The sequence below is a fragment of the Gorilla gorilla genome, chromosome 6 (assembly GCF_029281585.2).
Source record: "Gorilla gorilla gorilla isolate KB3781 chromosome 6, NHGRI_mGorGor1-v2.1_pri, whole genome shotgun sequence".
Taxonomy (NCBI): Eukaryota; Metazoa; Chordata; class Mammalia; order Primates; family Hominidae; genus Gorilla; species Gorilla gorilla.
This window is the reverse complement of record NC_073230.2, coordinates 21331178-21352480: the sequence shown is the minus strand read 5'-3', so window position 1 is coordinate 21352480 and position 21303 is coordinate 21331178. Positions and strand designations below refer to the sequence as shown.

Sequence of the window (21303 nt, the reverse complement as noted above, 5' to 3'; positions counted from 1 at the left end):
CATTTATAGGCAGAAGCAATATAGAGACTATAAAATTTAACAGTGTTTCACTCTATCTGCATAATTACTCAGTTACTCCCATAAAAACAAATTGTAAATCTCAGAAGGAAAAACTGAGATAAATAAAACTGTCATTGAAATCAATATGAAGATACTCTTCTATATTATCATGTTAAGACCAAAACAACATAATGATTTTAGCAGCTATTGACTCACACATTTTATATTTTGGTTTAGGTTTTTCAAATGTTGCCCTTTCTGTAATTGTTTTAAGAGGTATATGTCTCTCTACTGACCATAGGTAAGTTTTAGAAAGTGTGCAATTTGGTCTGTTTTATAATTCACACTTAGTATGACTACATAGGCTTAGATATATTTTGTCTGAATTGTTCCTTTAGTGGAGAAGAGCAATTTATGCATTAACAATGATATACTTGCAGGGCCCTAGACACTCAATCCCCAGTGTGAGCAGTTCCACATACTTTTGAGACATGTGGCTGGAGATGGAAGTAAATAATCAGAAGTCATGAAACTTTGTATTTTTTTGTAAAATTAATATAACTGACCAGATTTATACCAGAAGCATTGCAACGTGAATACCTTTATTGCTGTGCTCTATTTAACAGATTTTTACACTAAATATGAATATCAAATAAATGTAACACAAACTTTTTGTGCTTAAAAATACATAGTTACAGAAATCTCTCGTGCATGCATTTTTAAATTGGACTTTTAGAAAAAACAATAGCAAGTTAAATTCAAGTGAGTGAAGTACAAACAAGAGATAAAGAAAAATGAGAGAGAATTTTTGTTACCAGTTGAAAAAGTAGTAGCTTTAGTAGGAAGGTATATGATGCGGTGAAGGAAGGGTAGTACTATGATAATGCAGTATGCCCTGAATTACCCACAAGATTTTCCTTATTTATATAAAGTGAAGATTACTTAACTCAGTTTAGGATACTATTAAATTTGCTTTGAAATATTTGCATTAAAATTTTCAATAGTTTGTCATGAACAGGTCAATAAGATATTTGTAAATTATAGTTTGCAGAATTTAATTTGTATGAATCAAATGCCCAGAGCTTAAGATTGATTATTCTCTCTTCAGTGTTGCCTAGAGCAGTGGGTAATAGCATTAACAATAAAAGCAAAGAAGTCTGATTAGATACGATGGTTTTTAAAGAAATCAATTTAAAGAAAAGATAGTTCCACAATATTTTTGTAAGTAAATGATGTGTGTCATTCATATTGACACAGGATTTATTCTGCACCTGTGTTATATATAGTTATCTGTAAGTTTGTACAGCTTGCTTGTTTATATTCAACCATTTAACTATTTTAAATTCCTCTTTAATGGTAATAATATATTTCATAAATGCCCATAAAGTGGTTGATTGTGGTTTAACCATATTAGTGATTGATTTAATGTACATTTTATGTAAGATAGCATAGTATTGCTAATAATAGAAACTTAAAAATGTTTTAATTTAGGAGACATCAAACAAGAGCCAGGAATGTATCGGGAAGGACCCACATACCAACGGCGAGGATCACTTCAGCTCTGGCAGTTTTTGGTAGCTCTTCTGGATGACCCTTCAAATTCTCATTTTATTGCCTGGACTGGTCGAGGCATGGAATTTAAACTGATTGAGCCTGAAGAGGTTAGTTTAATAGATTTTAATTAGGACACTCAGACATGTTATAACATAAAGAAACTGACATATTTGATTAATATACCAAAAATGTATTCTTAATCATTTCAAGACTTTAAGGAAACTTTCTGAATTAAAAAGCATGCAAAGATAAAACATGTCTACCTTTAAAATCACCAATGTATTGCATGTTCCTTCCAGTTGTATACAATCCTACAAAATTGATGTTGGAGAAAATTAACCAGAGCATGCTTTGCACCTTTATTTAAGAATGTCTGGCTTCAGGGTTTCTAAAGGAGCATCTGAATTAGAGAAAAGAGGCAGGAGGGAGGTTTTATGGTCCTTAGGAGAGAGGAACGATGTCTGCAAAAGTCAACTGGTTGGGGGACGGGTGAATTATTCTTTCAAATTAGCAATCATTATTTGGACAACTTGGATTTTGTCATGAGGGTTGGAGAGGAGCATTTAGAGGCCAAAGTTATGTTCAAAAGAAGATTGGGGAAAAACAGCTGTGGCGGATAAAGGGATGCAAGGGCAACAGTGGAAAATTCTCAGCCCTTAAGTGTCTCTTACAAGACAACAGCCCTGGTAGAAACATTTTCCTTTGTCCGTGACACTTGTTCCAAGTCAGCTGGACTGGCATACTCCATTGGAAGGTTGGGATGAAGTTTAAAATGTTGCCATAGCACATAAAAAATTACTAAAATAAGAAGAGCCTGGACAGAGATAATACTGTACAGAGAAATGGAGGTCACCTTCAACTAACTTCAATTGTCCCCTCCTTCCCACTCCCCACATACAAATGGAGTGTTTCCATGAAGAATTTCTCAGTTCAGTTTTTATTCTTCCCAGAACTAGCTTTAGGCTTAAGGCTACTATTGTTCCTGTAGCATAACTCATCAATAGCATTTTGGACTGCTGATGGAAAGGTGAAGTTAATATCAAATTGTTGTGTCTTCATTACTAAAGATACTTTCTCTGCTACTATTAAAATTGACTTTAGTTTATATCAGCCAAAAACGCAATGGAAGATTTTTAGCTAGCATACCTCTAACTGATTATATTAGGTATTGAATCTAAACACCTCAGTAATATTGAAAAATTTAGTAAGTTTAAAAAATGTTTGAACCCAAAGTGATTTTCATATACACTGAACATCCACACCCTTGACTACTGGGTCCATCATCTTGAATTTTCTGTCTTTATTAAACCACGTATTCAATTATAATCAGATAATATGCCCTAATTTGATGCCCAGAAGATAAGTTTACATAACTTCTTGAAATTTAAGAGGTTATCTGACTCAAGAGTGTACTGAAAGTATGAAATAAAAGGCACCGGTTAGAACAGTCAAGTCTCCTTCAGTTTATATCAATACTTTAGTAACACTAGAGGGTTAGTTTTTCAGTATCTCCCTTGCCCCACATCAAGCACGCACACACAGAAGACTCAATGTCAGTATTTGAAAATTCTCATTATCTAGGATGATGTTTGGGTGTTTGAATGATGTAGTATGTTTAAAATTAACTTAGCTGTCAAAGAAGATTAGTTTTTTCATAGATACTCTTACATGATGTAAGTGAAAGAACCACAAAAATGTTAAGCACTAACAAATTGAGACTAGAAGCATTTAACAAAGTAATTTGAAAGCCCTTTCACATGATGGGAGTGTGTGCTCTTCACCTCATGGAAGATGTTAATAATCACTGCAAGAGTTTGTTCATGCTGGAACTGAGCACTTTCTACAGGGATTTGTATCAGTTAAACAGTTATTTCCCTTCATCTGTGATTAAAATAAACTGAGCAGAGGTTTTTGTTGTTGTTCCTGCTGTATATTTGTTAAGATAGGGAACATTACTGAATTATGCCAGTATTTCTTGATCCACTCAGAAGAAGAAAAATTCTTTTGCAAATGATTAAGCTTTTTATATAGCAACTGTTGACTTTTATGGTGTTCAGATTTGAGTAAGTAGGAGATTTGACTAGATGACCATTAAGATTCATCAAATTCTGAGTTACTGTGATTTTTAAATGGAGGGAAGAAGTAGAATTACATCTGTTCCATACAACAGACTGACATTTAGACAACTCTTCTGTAGCAGCCTCATAAAGTTAAAAAGAGGCTGGATAATTCAGAGTCAGTAGAGCGTTTCCAAATAATAACCAACTCAAAGGGAATTGTGCAATAAGCACTGAATGTCTCCTAAGGCTTTTGTTCAGAATGAAACATCCCATATCTGATTGCTGCATTGCTGACTGTTGCAATTACTTCCATCAGGCAATGACTGTAGGGTCTTGTTTAAATTTCTTCTTTGGAAAGGGTTTGTGAAATTTCTTGTCTTTGTGACCTGTGGTCACCCTGTTCCCTCTACTGCCTAGCAGCTCATTGGGTGCCTGTGTCAGCACAGTCCGTGAAAGATGTCTCTGAAGCCATCTTATTGGAATTACTGATGGGTTCCATTTCTTGATATTTCATCTTGCAGTTTAAAATGATATTGAGTGAGACTCCAGACCTGCACAGATTATCTGCTCAGTGTGTTTAGGGTAACTTTAGAAAACGCATAATCTTTAACATGTCTTTTTCTTAGATATTTGAGATAATGAAATACTATTTTTGAATTAGTCATGTCTCCTAGGGAATTGTTCCAGGAAACAATTTTTTTTTTTTTTTTTTTTTTTGAGATGGAATCTCACTCTGTCACCCAGGCTGGAGTGCAGTGGTGCGACCTTGGCTCACTGCAATCTCTGCCTCCCGGGTTCAAGTGATTCTCCTGCCTCAGCCTCCCCAGTAGCTGGGACTTCAGGTGTGCACCCCCACACCCAGCTAATTTTTGTATTTTTAGTAGGGACGGGGTTTCACTATGTTGGCCAGGGTGGTCTTGAACTCCTGACCTCAGGTGATCTGCCCACCTCAGCCTCCCAGAGTGCTAGGATTACAGGTGTGAGCCACTGTGCCCGGCCAGGAAACAATTATTAACATAGAAAGTCGTCTGTAAGACTCAGTATAAAAGTCTTTTGATGAAATTGAAGCTTGTTGAGCTGGAAGAGTTACCAGGAAGTCTGACAGCCAGGCCCTGATTGTTGTTTTCAGGTTCAGTGTTACATATTCAAGCATGATATTTTAAAATAAGTTGATTAATGCTTAAACTATTACATTGTCTTTTTTAATTTATTTGACAATAAGGGTGAATGCCATAGTGCTATCATCTTTTTACTCTCTTCACTAACAACTCAAGTTTTCATTTGAAGGCGTATATGAGGAAGTCACTGGAAGTTTTCCCACCATTTTTCCCACTCCATATTGGAAACTATGCCTTGACTTTGAGTGGTGTTGGATATGGTGGCGATTGGTCGGTCGTATGTGAAGGCTGAATGAACTTTCTTAGTTGGTGGTTGGTCTACCTGGCCTGGAATTATTTACGCTGTTAATTTATAACTTTTGTCTTGTCTGCATCTCTTAAGCATATTGCTCTCTCCCATTTACCTCAACTTTATGAGGAATATGACACTAAAACAACTCTAAGACTACATTTTATTGTTTTTAAATGTCCACTAATACCCATGATGCTGAGAATGAACTGGCATGATAAGTATCAAACTCTGTGGTATTTTTAAAAATCATATTTCTCTCTCCAGAGACCTCCACAACATTGTATTAAAGTTGTTGTGAGTATGTGAGTATTTTATTTTCTAGGTGCATCCTGGTGAGTTTCTAGAAAATAATCATTTATAAATGAATAAGGATTCAGAAATTATTGTTTAAGGAGATACTAATACTTTATTTTCACATCCCCTCCAGGTTTGCATACAGTTTGGCTGCTATGCCTATTAAAGGTTCACTGATGTCCATAGTTAGGTTTTTGAATGAAATATTCTTTAGAAAATGCTTTCATTTCTTATTGCCTCCCCCCTAGCCCCCCCACCCCCGCTTCAATTCACTATTGCTCAGAAGATTTACTTTAAAATGAAGTTTATCTTTGGGAAATTGAGATGTACCTGCCACTGTGATTGTCTGCTGGGATATATGATGTTGTCCCTGTTACATCGCATCTCTCTACTCTTAAAAAACATACTGATGCATGTCATTAAAGTACTTTATTTCTTCATTCAGAGAATAAAAATTACTGAGAGGGAAAATAGCTAGGATCGGTATTTCTAAAAGAAAAAAAAACCTGGAGAAAGGTTATTACTAATAAAGCGAAGAGAGACAGAATGATCTCTTTGAAAAGCATTCTATTTTAGTATATATGACATAGCAACAACTTGGAATTTTATGGAAATGAAGGCGCTCCCTAGCCCTATTAGATAATGTCCTCTTGGGGTTGCCTAGGTTTGCGTGGCAGCTGCAGTTTCTTCTCAGACTAATAAAAAGTGGAAATTAATGAGAGAGTGACTTTAGCTGGGGTAGGAAAAGCAAGCTACAGTATTCTGTATACTGCTTTGGCTAGCCTGGGGTGGTGATGAGGTAGGGATATATATACATTGAGGAGAGAGGATTTTTTTTAAAGCTCTATTGAAAAACTCTTAGATACATTGCTCCTCCAAAGCCACATAATAAAAAGCTCTGAGTTTTTTTATTAAACAACAGAGTAGACATTCTGCTTTAGAGATTTTTGTTTGTGGACTCATATACATGGTGACCTTTTCCACTTCCTTCTTATTTTTAGCATCCAATTACCGTTCTCTAAATGAATGCTTAATTCTTCAGTTTGATATTGACCACAGTTTTATTCTGCTGCTGCTTTAGGCAATAAAAAGTATTTGCAGTTCGGTTTATTAATTTGTGCACTGTTTCCTCTGCTACACACAATGTCACTTGTTCACTGTTTCGTATAGTATTGAGCAGGGTATCTTTTTTCCTTTGGCTTACCATAACCTCAGTAAAACACCTTTACAAGGAGATCACTAAGCTGCTCTTTATCTATAGTTTTTGTCTGAAAAACCAAGAAGGATAAAACAGACAGTATATCTCAAATAAAAAACGTGCCTCATTTTGGTGAACTGTAGCCCGTTCATTCCTGTTGTAAAAACATTTCCTTATTTCCATTTAATTTTGTATTCAAAACAATAGTGACAAATAATTCTATTGTGGTGTTTCAGAAGGATCACTGCACGCCTGGTTTAAAATGCAAACCAGGCCGGGCGCAGTGGCTTACTACTGTAATCCCAACACTTTGGGAGGCCAAGGTGAGTGGACCACCTGAGGTCAGGAGTTCGAGACCAGCCTGGCCAACATGGTGAAACCCCACCTCTACTAAAAATAAAAAAATTAGCCAGGCGTGGTGGGGCCCACCTGTAATTCCAGCTACTCAGAAGGCTGAGGCAGGAGAATTGCTCGAACACAGGAGGCGGAGGTTGCAGTGAGCCAAGTTCGCGCCACTGCACTCCCAGCCTGGGTGACAGAGCAAGACTCTGTTTCAAAAAAAAAAAAAAGCAAACCAGGAGACAGGAAATCCAGATTACGATAGCTCTTGCTACTTTACTTATATCCTTGAGTTGGACATTTTTGTGGGTTTGGAAGTAATTAATTAATTAAATAATTTTTATGAAATATGCTGATAAGTTAATACTTAACACTACAATGTAATTCTGTTTTGCGGCAGGTGGCCCGACGTTGGGGCATTCAGAAAAACAGGCCAGCTATGAACTATGATAAACTTAGCCGTTCACTCCGCTATTACTATGAGAAAGGAATTATGCAAAAGGTGAGCAGCTAATACAGCATTAAAATTCATTGAAATGTTGCACATTAATCTGAACATCATACTTTAAACGCCACGTATCATTGCATTGCTGAAGCAAGGTTTTCACTCATTTTAACAAATGCTTAGCTCTTGGTTTTGGTATTACAAGCCTTTCTATGTATAAATGCCTAGACATTGTAGACAAATGTGTAGTGATATTATATACAGAATAATAGGCTTTCTGGAAGGTCCTACTTTGCTGCACATGGTTAAAAAAGATTGTTTTAGTATTAATAGCACATCTATCTTCAGAAGTTTTTATTGCACGTTGTCTACAATTATATAATTTTGAAATGCTTTTGTTTATAGCAATAATCTTTAGAATAAATTTGTACTTTTTTCTTGTTTTGATTCTTAAAACAGACATTTCTTTTTCTCATTTGTGAAAACATTTTCTTCCTTGCCTCAAATCTTGCCTAGTTTTATCATCTGATAGGTTGACATCCTAAACCATTCATTAAAAATGAACATTTGATCTTATTTGGTTGGTGGAAGTTCAATATATTTTATTTCAAATGAGCTTCCCATAATATTTGAAAGTAGCTTTTTGTTTGTTTGTTTGTTTTGAGACAGATTCTAGCTCTGTCGCCTAGGGTAGGGTGCAGTGGCGTGATCTTGGTTCACTGCAACCTCAGTCCCCCAGGTTCAAGCAGTTCTCCTGCCTCAGCCTCCTAAGTTGCTGGGACTACAGGTGCGCACCACCACACCCAGCTAATTTTTGTGTTCTTAGAAGAGATGGTGTTTCTCCATGTTGGCCAGGCTGGTCTTGAACTCCTGACCTCAGGTGATCTGCCTGCCTTGGCCTCCAAGGGGCTAGGATTACAAGCATGAGCCAATGCACCTGGCCAAAAGTAGCTTTTTAAAAAAGAGTAGAGAAAAAACAAGTGAATTACACTTAAAATAAAATACAACATTTTTGAAGAAAGGAATAAATAAATGAATTACGATAAAACGTGGATATTTGTTTTTATCACACCCTTTAGCTTTGCAAGTGTACAGAAATCTAATTGCTTTGACTGTGAACCAAGTTTATGATTTACCTATTGTGAACGTTACAGTTTTATTTTGTATCATTTGTTTATTTTAGGGTTTGTAAACATAGTTACATGTTATAGATTGTGGCACATTTTTATGTCACCATAGTTTTACCCAGAAAAACTAGACCAGTTGCTACATGAAGCTTATTAGAGCAGCGAAAAATAGCACTGTTGACTTTCCTAGAACATTGTCTATTAACAAGAGGCATATTATCTCAGTGCTCTAGAATTTGCTGGCTCAGACGTTAGAACTTCCATGATCCTTAAAAGAAAAGGCTGACTTCGATTTTCAGTTGCTTCCTGTTTTCTGAATCATGCCTTCAAAATGTATAACAGTTTACTACCTGCTCCTCCTGTCTTTTTCATCTCAACCCTGGGGTCATTTCTAATTCCTCCCTTTCTCTCACCTACCTTTTCGTAGTAAGATCCTTCAAATACATGCCATTCCTTTCTTTTCACCACCATCTTCCTAATGCGGGGGCACATTGCCTGGGCTGTCACAGATGGTGCTCAGCAGTGTCCCTGGGCAGTATTGCACAGCAGTAACAGATAAGGCAGTCAGGAATTAGGTTTGAATGCTAGCCTCTCACCAGATTACATTCTTGAACAGATTATTTTCCTAGTAAATGGTGATATTCTTGCCTCATTAAAGTTGCTGTGATTATTAAATGAAATAATGTACTTGAGATACTTTACATTGTAGCTGGCACAATGTAAAGTATCTCTGAACTCCTGGGCTCCAGCAATCCTCCTGCCTCAGCCTCCTGAGTAGCTGGAACTACAGGTTTGCATCACTGCACCCAGCTAATCACATTCTCGGATATGTACCATTCTGATGTTCAAGTAAATTCCAGTATAGTCATCCAGAGGAAAACTATGCTGTCCTTTTTTAAATAGCAAAAACTATGATGTTGAATTATATATTTTAACATGGAGAAAATATTTATATGGCTATATTTGTTCATTAACTTAAAACTTTGTGGGCATATGTGGTGTATGTAATACAGAAAATTAGAAGATTAGAGAAAAATAAAAATAACTTACATCTGAACATGTTAAAAAAATTGAAAACTGGTAATTAATTTTAGTAATACGGAAGAAGTAAGAAACAATGGAACAGTGTATGTTTACCTTACAGACAATGCCTATGTGTACTTCTATTTCAAAATTAGGAAATGCCTAGAACAATATATACCAATATGTTAATGGTGATTATATTCTGGATGATATAATTATAGACCCTTTGTTTTAACTTAATTGATAATTTCTAATTTATCCTTCAGTATCCCCATATTACTTCTGAAATTTTAGGAGATAAAACATAATTTAAATATCCAGCCATTGAAAGCACAGCTCTAAAGCTATCTCCTTGTTTACTTTTGATTTATCTCCCTGGAAAGATTCCTGTTTTTTCTGTCTGTCTCAGTGTTGCATTTTGGCTATACTTAATGTACAGCATTTTGCACGTTAGTACTTCTATTACTCATAATGGAAGACTTCATTCCCCTTGGTTGGTTATCATCCCTTGTTCTAAACTCAGTAGCATTTAACATAGTCCAGCAAATGAAGTAGTAGCCCTAAAAATGTTTATTCAAAAGCAATACAGAAGGAAGCAGTGAGGAAAGGCAGAGTCCTTGAGAGATTGCATAAGCTTGATTGCATGTTACACATTTTAATTCATTTATTACATAATTTTTAAGTATAGCCAATAGCAACCTGTCAAAGGAAGTCCAGTACTTAAAGCAAATGTCTCTTCCTCCACAGCCCCAAACACAACAAAGCACATTATAAAACACTCAGAGGTATGCAGGCCATTTATTTCATTTTATTTTTTCTCCAAATACTTTGAACAAAGAAAAAAATAAAGGAAAACTGGGATTTACTATCTCAGCTTTGTTCCTGATAGTGCTATTTTTATGTTTATGGTCATTTCATCATTTCACCTTTAAAATCTTAATTTTCTTTGTATGAAGGACTAAAGTAAATAAATGTATGCCAGACTCCTCTGTTTCTGGCACAGTGCTCTGTGCTGGAGACTTCCATCCCAACCTTGCAATGGGCTTTCTGAGGCGCCATTCCTGTCTCCATTTCACAGCAAAAGCCACTGAGAGGTAGTCTAAGAAACAGGTCCAAATTCATAAAAACTACTAAATGTTCATTCTTTCAAACCTAGGTACATTCAGATTATTTGAATTCTCTAAAGTGGTTCCTCTTACTTAAATTCAGGGCAAAAGAAACAAAAAATGTTCTAAATTTGAATTCAGAGCAGCAGCGTTCATTGACAATTGTTACTTTTCCCTCAAAGATATAGCAATACTTTATAACCCAGGAACACACTGTTGCCCCACATCAAAAATCAACTAGCAAATGCCTTGTTGATATACAGGAACATGGAGGTGTTGTGTCACCTTCAGCTTTCTAAAATCTCATACCTCTACACACCCATACAAAGTGACTATCAAAGTTAATGGAAAGAACTGTATTCATCCACCCATCCCCCCACCCCGGGTTTTGAGAGCATCTCAGCATTGTCTATTAACAAGAGGCGTATTCATCTCACTCGGTTGTTTATAATTTTCTAGGGAGGCATTACTCTTCAGAATTTAAGTTTGGGGTATGTCATACCCTATAAATTATGCTACTTCTTTATTCCAGGCAGTTGTCACATTTCTTTTTCTCATTTCCTGCCTGTGCATTGTGTATTTTAAATTCCTTTCACTTTTTTACACCTCTTACTTCAATTTGACACTTTACACACATCCTTAACTCTGTCTAATGCATCTTGCCTTGATTTTTAAAAGTGATGTACCCAGGATACTGTCCTTTTGATCCATCTTTCATTTAAATGAGGCTATGCCTGCATTAAATAATTGACTTTTTTTCAAAACAACAATGTAAGTTTACCTCTATATTAAAACAAGCAAATTCCTGTGCTTCCTAGCTATATCTGGAATTAATTAATTATTATTCAAGGTCAACATTTTGCATCTCCCTTGACTGAACTGTAGTTTATTCCACAAAGTAAAGACTTTTTTTTTTTTTTATGTGTATCTGCTATTAGTTGTTTGCTTTTTTGGGCCAGAGTTACCCATCCTTTCCTGTATATTAAACCACGTTTTTGGTTTTTTCCTTCCTGTCCTTCCCCATCTGGCGATGGTGAGGATGGGTTTTTCTCTTCCATGTTATCATCAGGTGGCTGGAGAGAGATATGTCTACAAGTTTGTGTGTGATCCAGAAGCCCTTTTCTCCATGGCCTTTCCAGATAATCAGCGGCCACTGCTGAAGACAGACATGGAACGTCACATCAACGAGGAGGACACAGTGCCTCTTTCTCACTTTGATGAGAGCATGGCCTACATGCCGGAAGGGGGCTGCTGCAACCCCCACCCCTACAACGAAGGCTACGTGTATTAACACAAGTGACAGTCAAGCAGGGCGTTTTTGCGCTTTTCCTTTTTTCTGCAAGATACAGAGAATTGCTGAATCTTTGTTTTATTTCTGTTGTTTGTATTTTATTTTTAAATAATAATACACAAAAAGGGGCTTTTCCTGTTGCATTATTCTATGGTCTGCCATGGACTGTGCACTTTATTTGAGGGTGGGTGGGAGTAATCTAAACATTTATTCTGTGTAACAGGAAGCTAATGGGTGAATGGGCAGAGGGATTTGGGGATTACTTTTTACTTAGGCTTGGGATGGGGTCCTACAAGTTTTGAGTATGATGAAACTATATCATGTCTATTTGATTTCACAACAACATAAGATAATGTTTATTTTATCTGGGTATCTATGGTACAGTTAATTTCACGTTGTGTAAATATCCACTTGGAGACTGTTTGCCTTGGGCATTTTCCCCTGTCATTTATGAGTCTCTGCAGGTGTACAAAAAACCCCAATCTACTGTAAATGGCAGTTTAATTGTTAGAAATGACTGTTTTTGCACCACTTGTAAAAAGGTATTTAGCGATTGCATTTGCTGTTTGTTGTTTTATTTTGCTTTATATATGACTTGCAGAGGATAACCATAAAATGGGTAATTCTCTCTGAAGTTGAATAATCACCATGACTGTAAATGAGGGGCACAATTTTGGACTCTGGCTCCAAACTGAGTCATAGGCCAGTAGCATTACGTGTATCTGGTGCCACCTTGCTGTTTAGATACAAATCATACTGTCTTTTAAATATTTTGAAGCCCATTTCAGTTAAATAATGACATGTCATGGTCCTTTGGAATCTTCATTTAAATGTTAAATCTGGAATCAAAATGAAGCAAAAAATATCTGTCTCCTATTCACTTTCTTCAGTACATAAATACATTATTTAATCAGTAAGAATTAACTGTACTAAATCATGTATTATGCTGTTCTAGTTACAGCAAACACTCTTTAAGAAAAATATCCAATACACTAAATAGGTACTATAGTAATTTTTAGACATGGTACCCATTGATATGCATTTAAACCTTTTACTGCTGTGTTATGTTGATAACATATATAAATATTAGATAATGCTAATGCTTCTGCTGCTGTCTTTTCTGTAATATTCTCTTTCATGCTGAATTTACTATGACCATTTATAAGCAGTGCAGTTAACTACAGATAGCATTTCAGGACAAAATAGATGACTCAAACCATTTATTGCTTAAAAAAATAGCTTACGCCATGCTATGCTATAAGCAGCTTTTATGCACATTGACAAATGAAGAGTAAGCTTCAGCTTGCTAAAGGAAACTGTGGAACCTTTTGTAACTTTTGGTGATATGGAAAATTATTTACAAACCGTCAAAGAATATGAGGAAGTTGCTGTATGACATAGTGCTGGCACTGATATTATCCATCATCTCTTTTTGGACACTTCTGTAAATGTGATTGGATTGTTTGAAAGAAGATTTAAAGTTTCAAAGTTTTTTGTTTTGTTTTTGCTTTGCATTTGGAGAAAATATTGAAAGCAGGGTATGTTGTTTCATTCACCTTGAAAAAACCATGAGTAAATGGGGATGTAGAATCTCTGAATAGCTCGCTAAAAGATTCAAGCAAGGGACATGAATTTTGTTCCATCTATCAATAATATCCAGAAGAACAACTTTTTAAAAGAGTCTATAGCAAAAAGCAAAAAAAAAAAAAAATTCTAAACACAAAGTCAAAATAAACCTATTGTAAAAGCATTTCGTGATGAGCATGAAAAAGATTGTTTAAAGATGATCCCCCCAGCTACCCATTTTCCAAAACTACACAGATCACAGCTCATTTCTCTAAGTGGAGCAGTTATCAAGAAACCCAAACACCAAAATTGCTACTCTTCACATTTAATCCTACAAAAAATACTCCAATTTCAAAATATGTATGTAACCTGCGATTTCAATGATTGTTGTTCATATACATCATGTATTATTTTGGCCCATTATGGGCCTAAAAAAGAAAACTATGCCTTAAAAATCAGAACCTTTTCCCCCCACTATGCTTATGTGGCCATCTGCAGCACTTAGAATAAAAACAGATGTTAAAATATTCAGTGAAAGTTTTATTGGAAAAAGGAATTGAGATATATAATTGAGATTTGGTGAAATTGAAGGAGAAAATTTAAGTGAGTCTTTAAAATATATTCTGAATGAAAACTGTATTGAGGATTCATTTTTGTTCCTTTTTTTTCTTCTTCTCTTTTCTCCTTTTTCTTCTTTTTAATAGTCTAGTTTTAGTCAGTCAGTGAGGAAGAATTGGTCCATGCTAACGTTATCACAAGAGAACAATGGCAGAAATGGTATTAGTTATATAATATTTAAGGACAAACTATATGTTTTGCTGTTTTAACGTAGTGACTCACTGAACTAAATACATAATTGACCAACATTAAGTGTATTTCCAATACAGAAGGGTTGAAAATATTACATTATAAACTCTTTTGAAAAATGTATCTAAAATTTTTTAAGTTCTGTTTTTATTCCACTTTTCGGTTGAGTTTTTATGTTTTTATTTTCAGGTAGATTAATAAATCTGGCAGCTGATTTCTGCAAGATTCTTGTGTTTTGAATTTCTCATTGAATTGGCTACTCAAACATAGAAATCATTTGTTAATGATGTAATGTCTTCTCTCAGCTTTTATCTTCACTGCTGTTTGCTGTCTCTTGATGATGACATGTTAATACCCAATAGATTAATTGCAACAAACACCTATACTCAGATAACTAAGTAAAAATAATTTTTCTTGTTATGTCCATGAAAAGTACTTCAAAATAAAAATCCACAAGACTGACAGTGCAGAACATTTTTCTCAAAGCATAGGCGGATCTTGGAGGTCTAGTTTCCCGTAGATGCTGTAACCAATTACCACAACTTCAGTAATTTACACAAATTTATCTTATAGTTCTGGAGGCAGAAGTTCAAAAGAAGCCTTAAGAGACTAAAACCAAGATGTCCTTAGGTCTGGTTCCTTCTGGAGGCTCCAGGGGAGATTCTTCCAGCTTTCACTTCTAGAGTCTGCTGACATTCCTTGGCTCCTGGCTACATCACTTCAATCTCTGCTTCCATGGTCACATACTCTTCTACTATAGTCCAATTTCCTTCCTGCCTCTTATAAGGATGCTTGTGATTACATTTAGGGGATGCTCAGATAATCTAGGACAATCTCTCCATCTCAAGATCCTTAACTTAATGACGTGTGCCAAGTCCCTTTGGCTAGATAATTATTCATAGGTCCCAGGGATTAGGACATGGATGTAAGGGGTGAGGGCAGGGCTGTTATTCAGAACACTGCACGGAGGAGGAAGACTGTGTAGCAAAGAGTCTAATTGATTTACTCAGGAACAGTGGAGTTCTGCTGAGGGATCTAGGATTTGAAAGTACTAGAGTTTGTTTTTATTTACCACTGAGATATTTTCCCCTTATTCTGCATACATAATTTTGAAAACTTGCTATATTAAATTTCATCTATTCCACTAAAATGTCTGGTAATCACATCAAGCCTTTAGATTATTCAAATCCTTCCCCAGCCCCCAGGAAAACACTAAGTCATGAAACAAAAACAGAAGGTATGATAATAATAGTAATAACAGTTAAATCAGTGGTCTAATCCAGATTTTATTTTTTAATACATTTCTTTTGGTGTTAATATGGGTTACTATGTGATCTTATCATTTGCTAGGGATTATTACTTATTAGGTAAGAACAATGTGTAAAATATGTCTATTACTCAAAAGAACAATTGTAAAATGAGTCAACTTATCTTTATATAACCAGGAAAGAAATATATTGCCAGAAGCTACAGAATTTTGCCAGATGATAGGGATTTCTAAAATGAGCCACTTTGTCTATCATGCAGCCTTTTCGGAGCTTATAATGAGAAAACATTACAGAGGAGAAGGTCATTTGGATGTTTGTTACTTGGAATCCTAGAAAACAAAAACTAAAATTTAAAAATAAGAAGTGAGTAAGCTATTTTCCATTTGCAATTTGGTATGGAGAAGAGAGGAAATAGAATTATTAAAAAAATACAAATTGGGTAAAAGTGATGGTGGAAAAAATATAAAGAAGGCAAATGTACATATTAAGCAATTCTACTAAGAATTGCAAAAATCAAGTTTCAAAAAGATGGTAATAGTTGGGCGTGATAGTAGAAAATTTCACCCAGTTTATTCAGAGCTCAACTAGTACTTTTAGGACTTCTTTTTTTATATACATGAGACTCACTTTGACATACTTAAAAAAAAAACAGTTTATGGAAAGTATAGTTTAAGAGGAGAATTTGATTAGACTAAGTGGATATCTTTATAGAAATATTAATGATTTCAGAATTTTCAATTAAAAGTGTATATACCGTGGCTATTGTTTATGGATTCATATGTAAGGTAGGGTCTTTTTTGCATATAGACTGCAGTATTAGTTACTTTCATTCTAAAATTATATTTATGCTTCTATGGGGAAGAAAATTTTTAATTCACTTGGTTGTATTAAAATTATACTTATGGTTTGAGAAAACATGCTATGAAAATCGTGATTATAGCAAATTAAATATGCTCAAAATTTAAATCTAAAATAAAAGCCCAGAAACTGAAAATATTGGACTGTCGTGATCACTCTGAAAGGTAGCACATCTAAAACTGATAAATGTCATCTAAATTTTTGACTGTCTTCTAATCATCTTGTCATATTTAATAGTTTATGACCACAGCACTCAAGTAATGTCTTTGCACTACTTTGCCATATATTATTCTTTCTTTTAGATAATTTAGATACCAGGACACCTGATAAATCCTTTTTGAGTTCTATGTTCTAATCTCTGTAAATATCTTGTTTCACATAAATCCTTCAATAAATGTATCATGGAGAAATTTGGGGAAGGGAACTAACTAAATTATTTCAGTGACTCCCACATGCCAGACAGCACAGATATGTGAATTATGTTACTGCCTCCAAATTGCTTGGTTTTGTCTGATGAGAAACTGAAGCTAATGGCAAAACCAGTATGTCTTGGTGTCAAGATGTCGTGGTCACAGGCAAATCATGAACCCTACGTTTTTGTGGAACTTGGACCTAGCTACTTTTCTGATTTAATTTCTAATGACAAAAATATCTACAATAATAACACATTCTGCTGAAACACGGTGTTATTTAATTTTTTTTTTCTTTTTTGAATATTCCTTGTAGAAAAATCTAAAAAGAAATCAAGCACTATTTAAACAACAGCAACAATAAACTGAGTTGTTTTTTAAGTGTTTTTAAGCATTTAGAAATCAAACTGATTGAAGTACCTCTTTGTTTCTTTCTATTGGAGATGGGTACAGCTTAATGAAGAAACAGAAATACTAATCAAACTCTTCAGAAAGTTATATACACTGTCCCCATAATTTATATTATTAGACAGGACTTCTGAAAGTAGTAGAATTCTCAGGAAACTTTTAAAGCATGGAAGATTCAAGTCAAATGATTCAGAAAAAGCCAAAAAATTGTTTTTAAAATAGAAAGTAAGACTAAAGGCCGGGCGCAGTGGCTCACGCCTGTAATCCCAGCACTTTGGGAGGCTGAGGCAGGCATATCACGAGGTCAGGAGATTGAGACCATCTTGGCTAACATGGTGAAACCCCGTCTCTAGTAAAAATACAAAAAATTAGCTGGACATGGTGGCGGGCACCTGTAGTCCCTGCTACTCAGGAGGCGGAGGCAGGAGAATGGCGTAAGCCCGGGAGGCGGAGCTTGCAGTGAGCCGAGATGGTGCCACTGCACTCCAGCCTGGGCAACAGGGCGAGACTCTGTCTCAAAAAAAAAAAAAAAAAAAAAAAGTAAGACTAGAAACATAGAAATTATTGTATGAAAGAATACTGTTTTAAATGACATTTCTGCAAAGGGGACTATGGCATTCTTGTACACATTTAAGTAACATTAAAATTATTTGTCTTATAGAAAGTTTAATGTGGGAATTTAACTGGCAATGTTGGTGGGAAGAAAAAAATTGAGATTACACATGTGACATTACTTTTTTTATTTTTATTTTTCTTTGAGACAGGATCTCACTCAGTCACCCAGGCTGCAGTTTCATGCGAACACGGCTCACTGCAGCCTTTACCTCCTCCCAGGCTCAAGCGATCCTCCCACCTTAGCCTCCCATGTAGCTGGGACCACAGGTGTGCACCACTATTCCCAGCTAATGTCTCTGTTTTTTTATAGAGGTGAGGTCTCACAACTTTTCTGATTGTTTTTTGTTTTTTTGTAGAGATGGGGTATCCCCATGTTCTTATGTTGCCCAGGCTGGTCTTGAACTCCTGGACTCAATTAATCCTCCTGACTTGGCCTCCCAAAGCGCTGGGATTACAGGTGTGAGCCACCATGCCTGGCCATTACTTTTTAAACTGCAAAATACTATTCTACTTTCAGTGACCACAGAACTATTTTTCTTTATTCTTAAAAATATTTGCAAACATTACGTTCTTTAAACAAATATTTTTATACTTAAAAAAACTTCAGTAAAATGTATATGAAATACTATTCATCATTTTAACCAGTTTTAAGTGTACAATTCAGTGTCATTAATTACATTCACAGTGTTGTGCAACCATCACCATTATCTATTTCCAAAGTGTTTAGATTTTTTTATTCATGAAGTATTATCAAAAATGGTCAAGGAGACCAGGTGCAGTGGCTCATGCTTGTAACCCCAGCAATTTGGGAGGCTGAGTCAGGTGAATCGCCTGATGTCAGGAATTAGAGACCAACTTGTCCAAAATGGCAAAACCCTGTCTCTACTAAAAATACAAAAATCAGCCTGGCGTGATAATCTGCACCTGTAATCTTAGCTACTCAGGAGGCTGCGGCAGGAGAATCACGTGAACCCAGGAGGCAGAGGTTGCAGTTAGCTGAGATTGCACCACTGTACTCCAGCCTGAGTGACAGCAAGACTCCATCTTTAAAAAATTGTTTTTTAGGGTCGAGCATGGTGGCTCATGCCTGTAATCCCAGCACTTTGGGAGGCTGGGACGGGTGGATCGCCTGAGGTCAGGAGTTTAAGACCAGCCTGGCCAACATGGTGAAATCCCGTCTCTACTAAAAATACAAAAAATTAGCTGGGCACGGTGGCAGGCACCTGTAATCTCAGCTACTCGGGAGGCTGAGGCAGGAGAATCACTTGAACCTGAGAGATGGAGGTTGCCGAGAGCCGAGATCGCACCACTGTACTCCAGCCTGAGCAGCAAGAGTGAAACTCTGTCTCAAAAAAAAAAAAAAGAAAAAAAAGTAAGTAAAAATAAATTTTAAAAATGGTCAAAGAAATGCTTTTTCATATATTACAATTAGTAATTTAAACATGCAAATTTATGCTTTCTAATAATTTAAATTAATTGTAGTTTACTTACTAATAGGTTGTTCTTGATTTTATACTGTAGTTTAATAGCTTTATTTATTATTATTATTTTTTTTTTTTTGAGACGGAGTCTTGCTGTGTCACCCAGGCTGTAGTGCCATGGTGAGATCTCGGCTAACTGCAACGTCTGCCTCCTGGATTCAAGCAATTCTCTGCCTCAGCCTCCCGAGTAGCTGGGATTACAGGCGCCCCCCCACCATGCCCTGCTAATTTTTGTATTTTTAGAAGAGACAGGTTTCTCCATCTTGGTCAGGCTGGTCTTGAACTCCTGACCTCATGATCCACCCACCTCGGCCTCCCAAAGTGCTGGGATTATAGGTGTCAGACACCGCGCCTGGCCTGATAGCTTTACTAAGGAAAAAAATGAACATTGTATATAAATAGTGTTGTGTAAAACACTATTTTACATAGTTCCAATAGCCGTTGCAAGAAAAAAAGTTTAACTAGCTTATTGAATATTTTGAAATCACTCAGCATTTTATGTTTATATTTACAAACAGCCCCTTAAACCACATCAAACAACAAACTGATCTTTTGAACTCATGTTTCTTTAGTTTGAATTAATAAATTTGATTAACATAAAGACACAAACATATTGCATAGATTATTATTAAACTTTTTAGGACCATAATAATTTCACATAACATTTTTTTAGGAAAAAAAATTCCAAAACAAACACGCTAGATCTAACAACAGTATTTAATTAAAGTAAAATTAGGCTAATGAGATAAATTGGCCCTCTCTCCACTATCCTCTTACCATATTATTGGTTTAAACATTAAGAACTTCCTAAATTAAAACAGAAACTGAATATTTTTCTGTGACTTTTCAGACTTGAATGCCCAGATTTGAGTACATATGGAGGTCCTGGAACCAATCTCTAACATATACCATGGGACACCTGTGGTACCAACCCTTAATGAGATGCATTCCAAGTGTGTTCATTGTTTCTGACTTGGCTTTAATGAAGAGCTTGTTTTGCAGGTATAAATAGCAAATACTATAAATATAACTCATAAAATTGCCACTCAAATTGTGTCACATACTTACCTCTGAAAACCAGTATCAAGAAAATTATGAAACAGAATCAAGTGAAAAAAGACTTCTTCCCCTGCATTAACTGTTCACTTATTTTCACAAGGAATTTGTGATTCTGTAGAAAGCTTGAGGCAGTATTTCTAAAACCAAAACAAGGAGAAATATGAAAATAAATATTTGGATAATTTACGTCCTAAAGGAGAAAAACTGTACACTGATTCATTCATTGAGTGGATATTAATTCACTCATATTAGAACACACTCTGGATTATTCATTTCACTTTGTTCTATGTTAGGAAATCCATTTACTCAATCCTTCAGAATACCCAAATATGAATATCTTCCTAATCAGTTTTAAAGACCACTATAGCATCAGTGGATTGTGTGTTTTCTGGATCCAAATTCATAGGTAGATTCTATGGAAGATATAATAGAGTTATAAAAAGTGATCCCTGTCCTCAAACTAAGACTAACCCACATTGATCTAACACACACTTGGATGATATATGATGTCGTATCTCATTTAGTGCTCAACAATGTGGTTTAGACCCTATATAAAAGGAGTATAGTAAATAACTAGCTTTAAGATTGCTGATGGCAGTGAAAAGCCTGGATACTTTTATTCAAATTCATGAGTGTTTAAGTTCAATCATATCTGTTGCTATCAAATAAAGTAATTAATCACTAAAGTAGGTCTACATGGCATAAAATGCAGTAGGATGTTGAAAATTTCAGTTAAAATCAAGGCAGGGCAGATCACTGACTCATTAACTTGTGGACTGCCTTGATCATGACCATCTTGATTAAAAGCGTTTATCAACTGCCCACTTGCTGTGCACACGTACATACTAGGAATCCTCACTGTGTTCTAAAAGGGTCATTGTATTAGTGAGTGTTTGCTGGTTCCAAGCAACAATTACCAACTGGTTAGGAGGTTTTCAAAGCCAAGAGGCCCCATTTTGTGGATGCTGTGGAACACACCTAACA

At 35.6% G+C, this 21303-nt stretch overlaps 1 protein-coding gene across 6 annotated transcripts in view; it reads left to right on the top strand.

Annotated features, from left to right (window-relative positions):
* Positions 1-16484, top strand: part of ETV1 (ETS variant transcription factor 1) — a 97490-nt gene extending 81006 nt beyond the window's left edge. For all 6 annotated transcript variants that reach the window (XM_063708391.1, XM_019031592.4, XM_019031593.4 and 3 more), the window contains 3 exons: positions 1492-1661; positions 7256-7357; positions 11626-16484. In XM_063708391.1, the coding sequence (XP_063564461.1) occupies positions 1492-1661; positions 7256-7357; positions 11626-11847 (494 nt within the window). In that variant the 3' untranslated portion in view covers positions 11848-16484. The remainder of the gene's footprint in view (positions 1-1491; positions 1662-7255; positions 7358-11625) is intronic.
* Positions 16485-21303: the final 4819 nt, after the last annotated feature.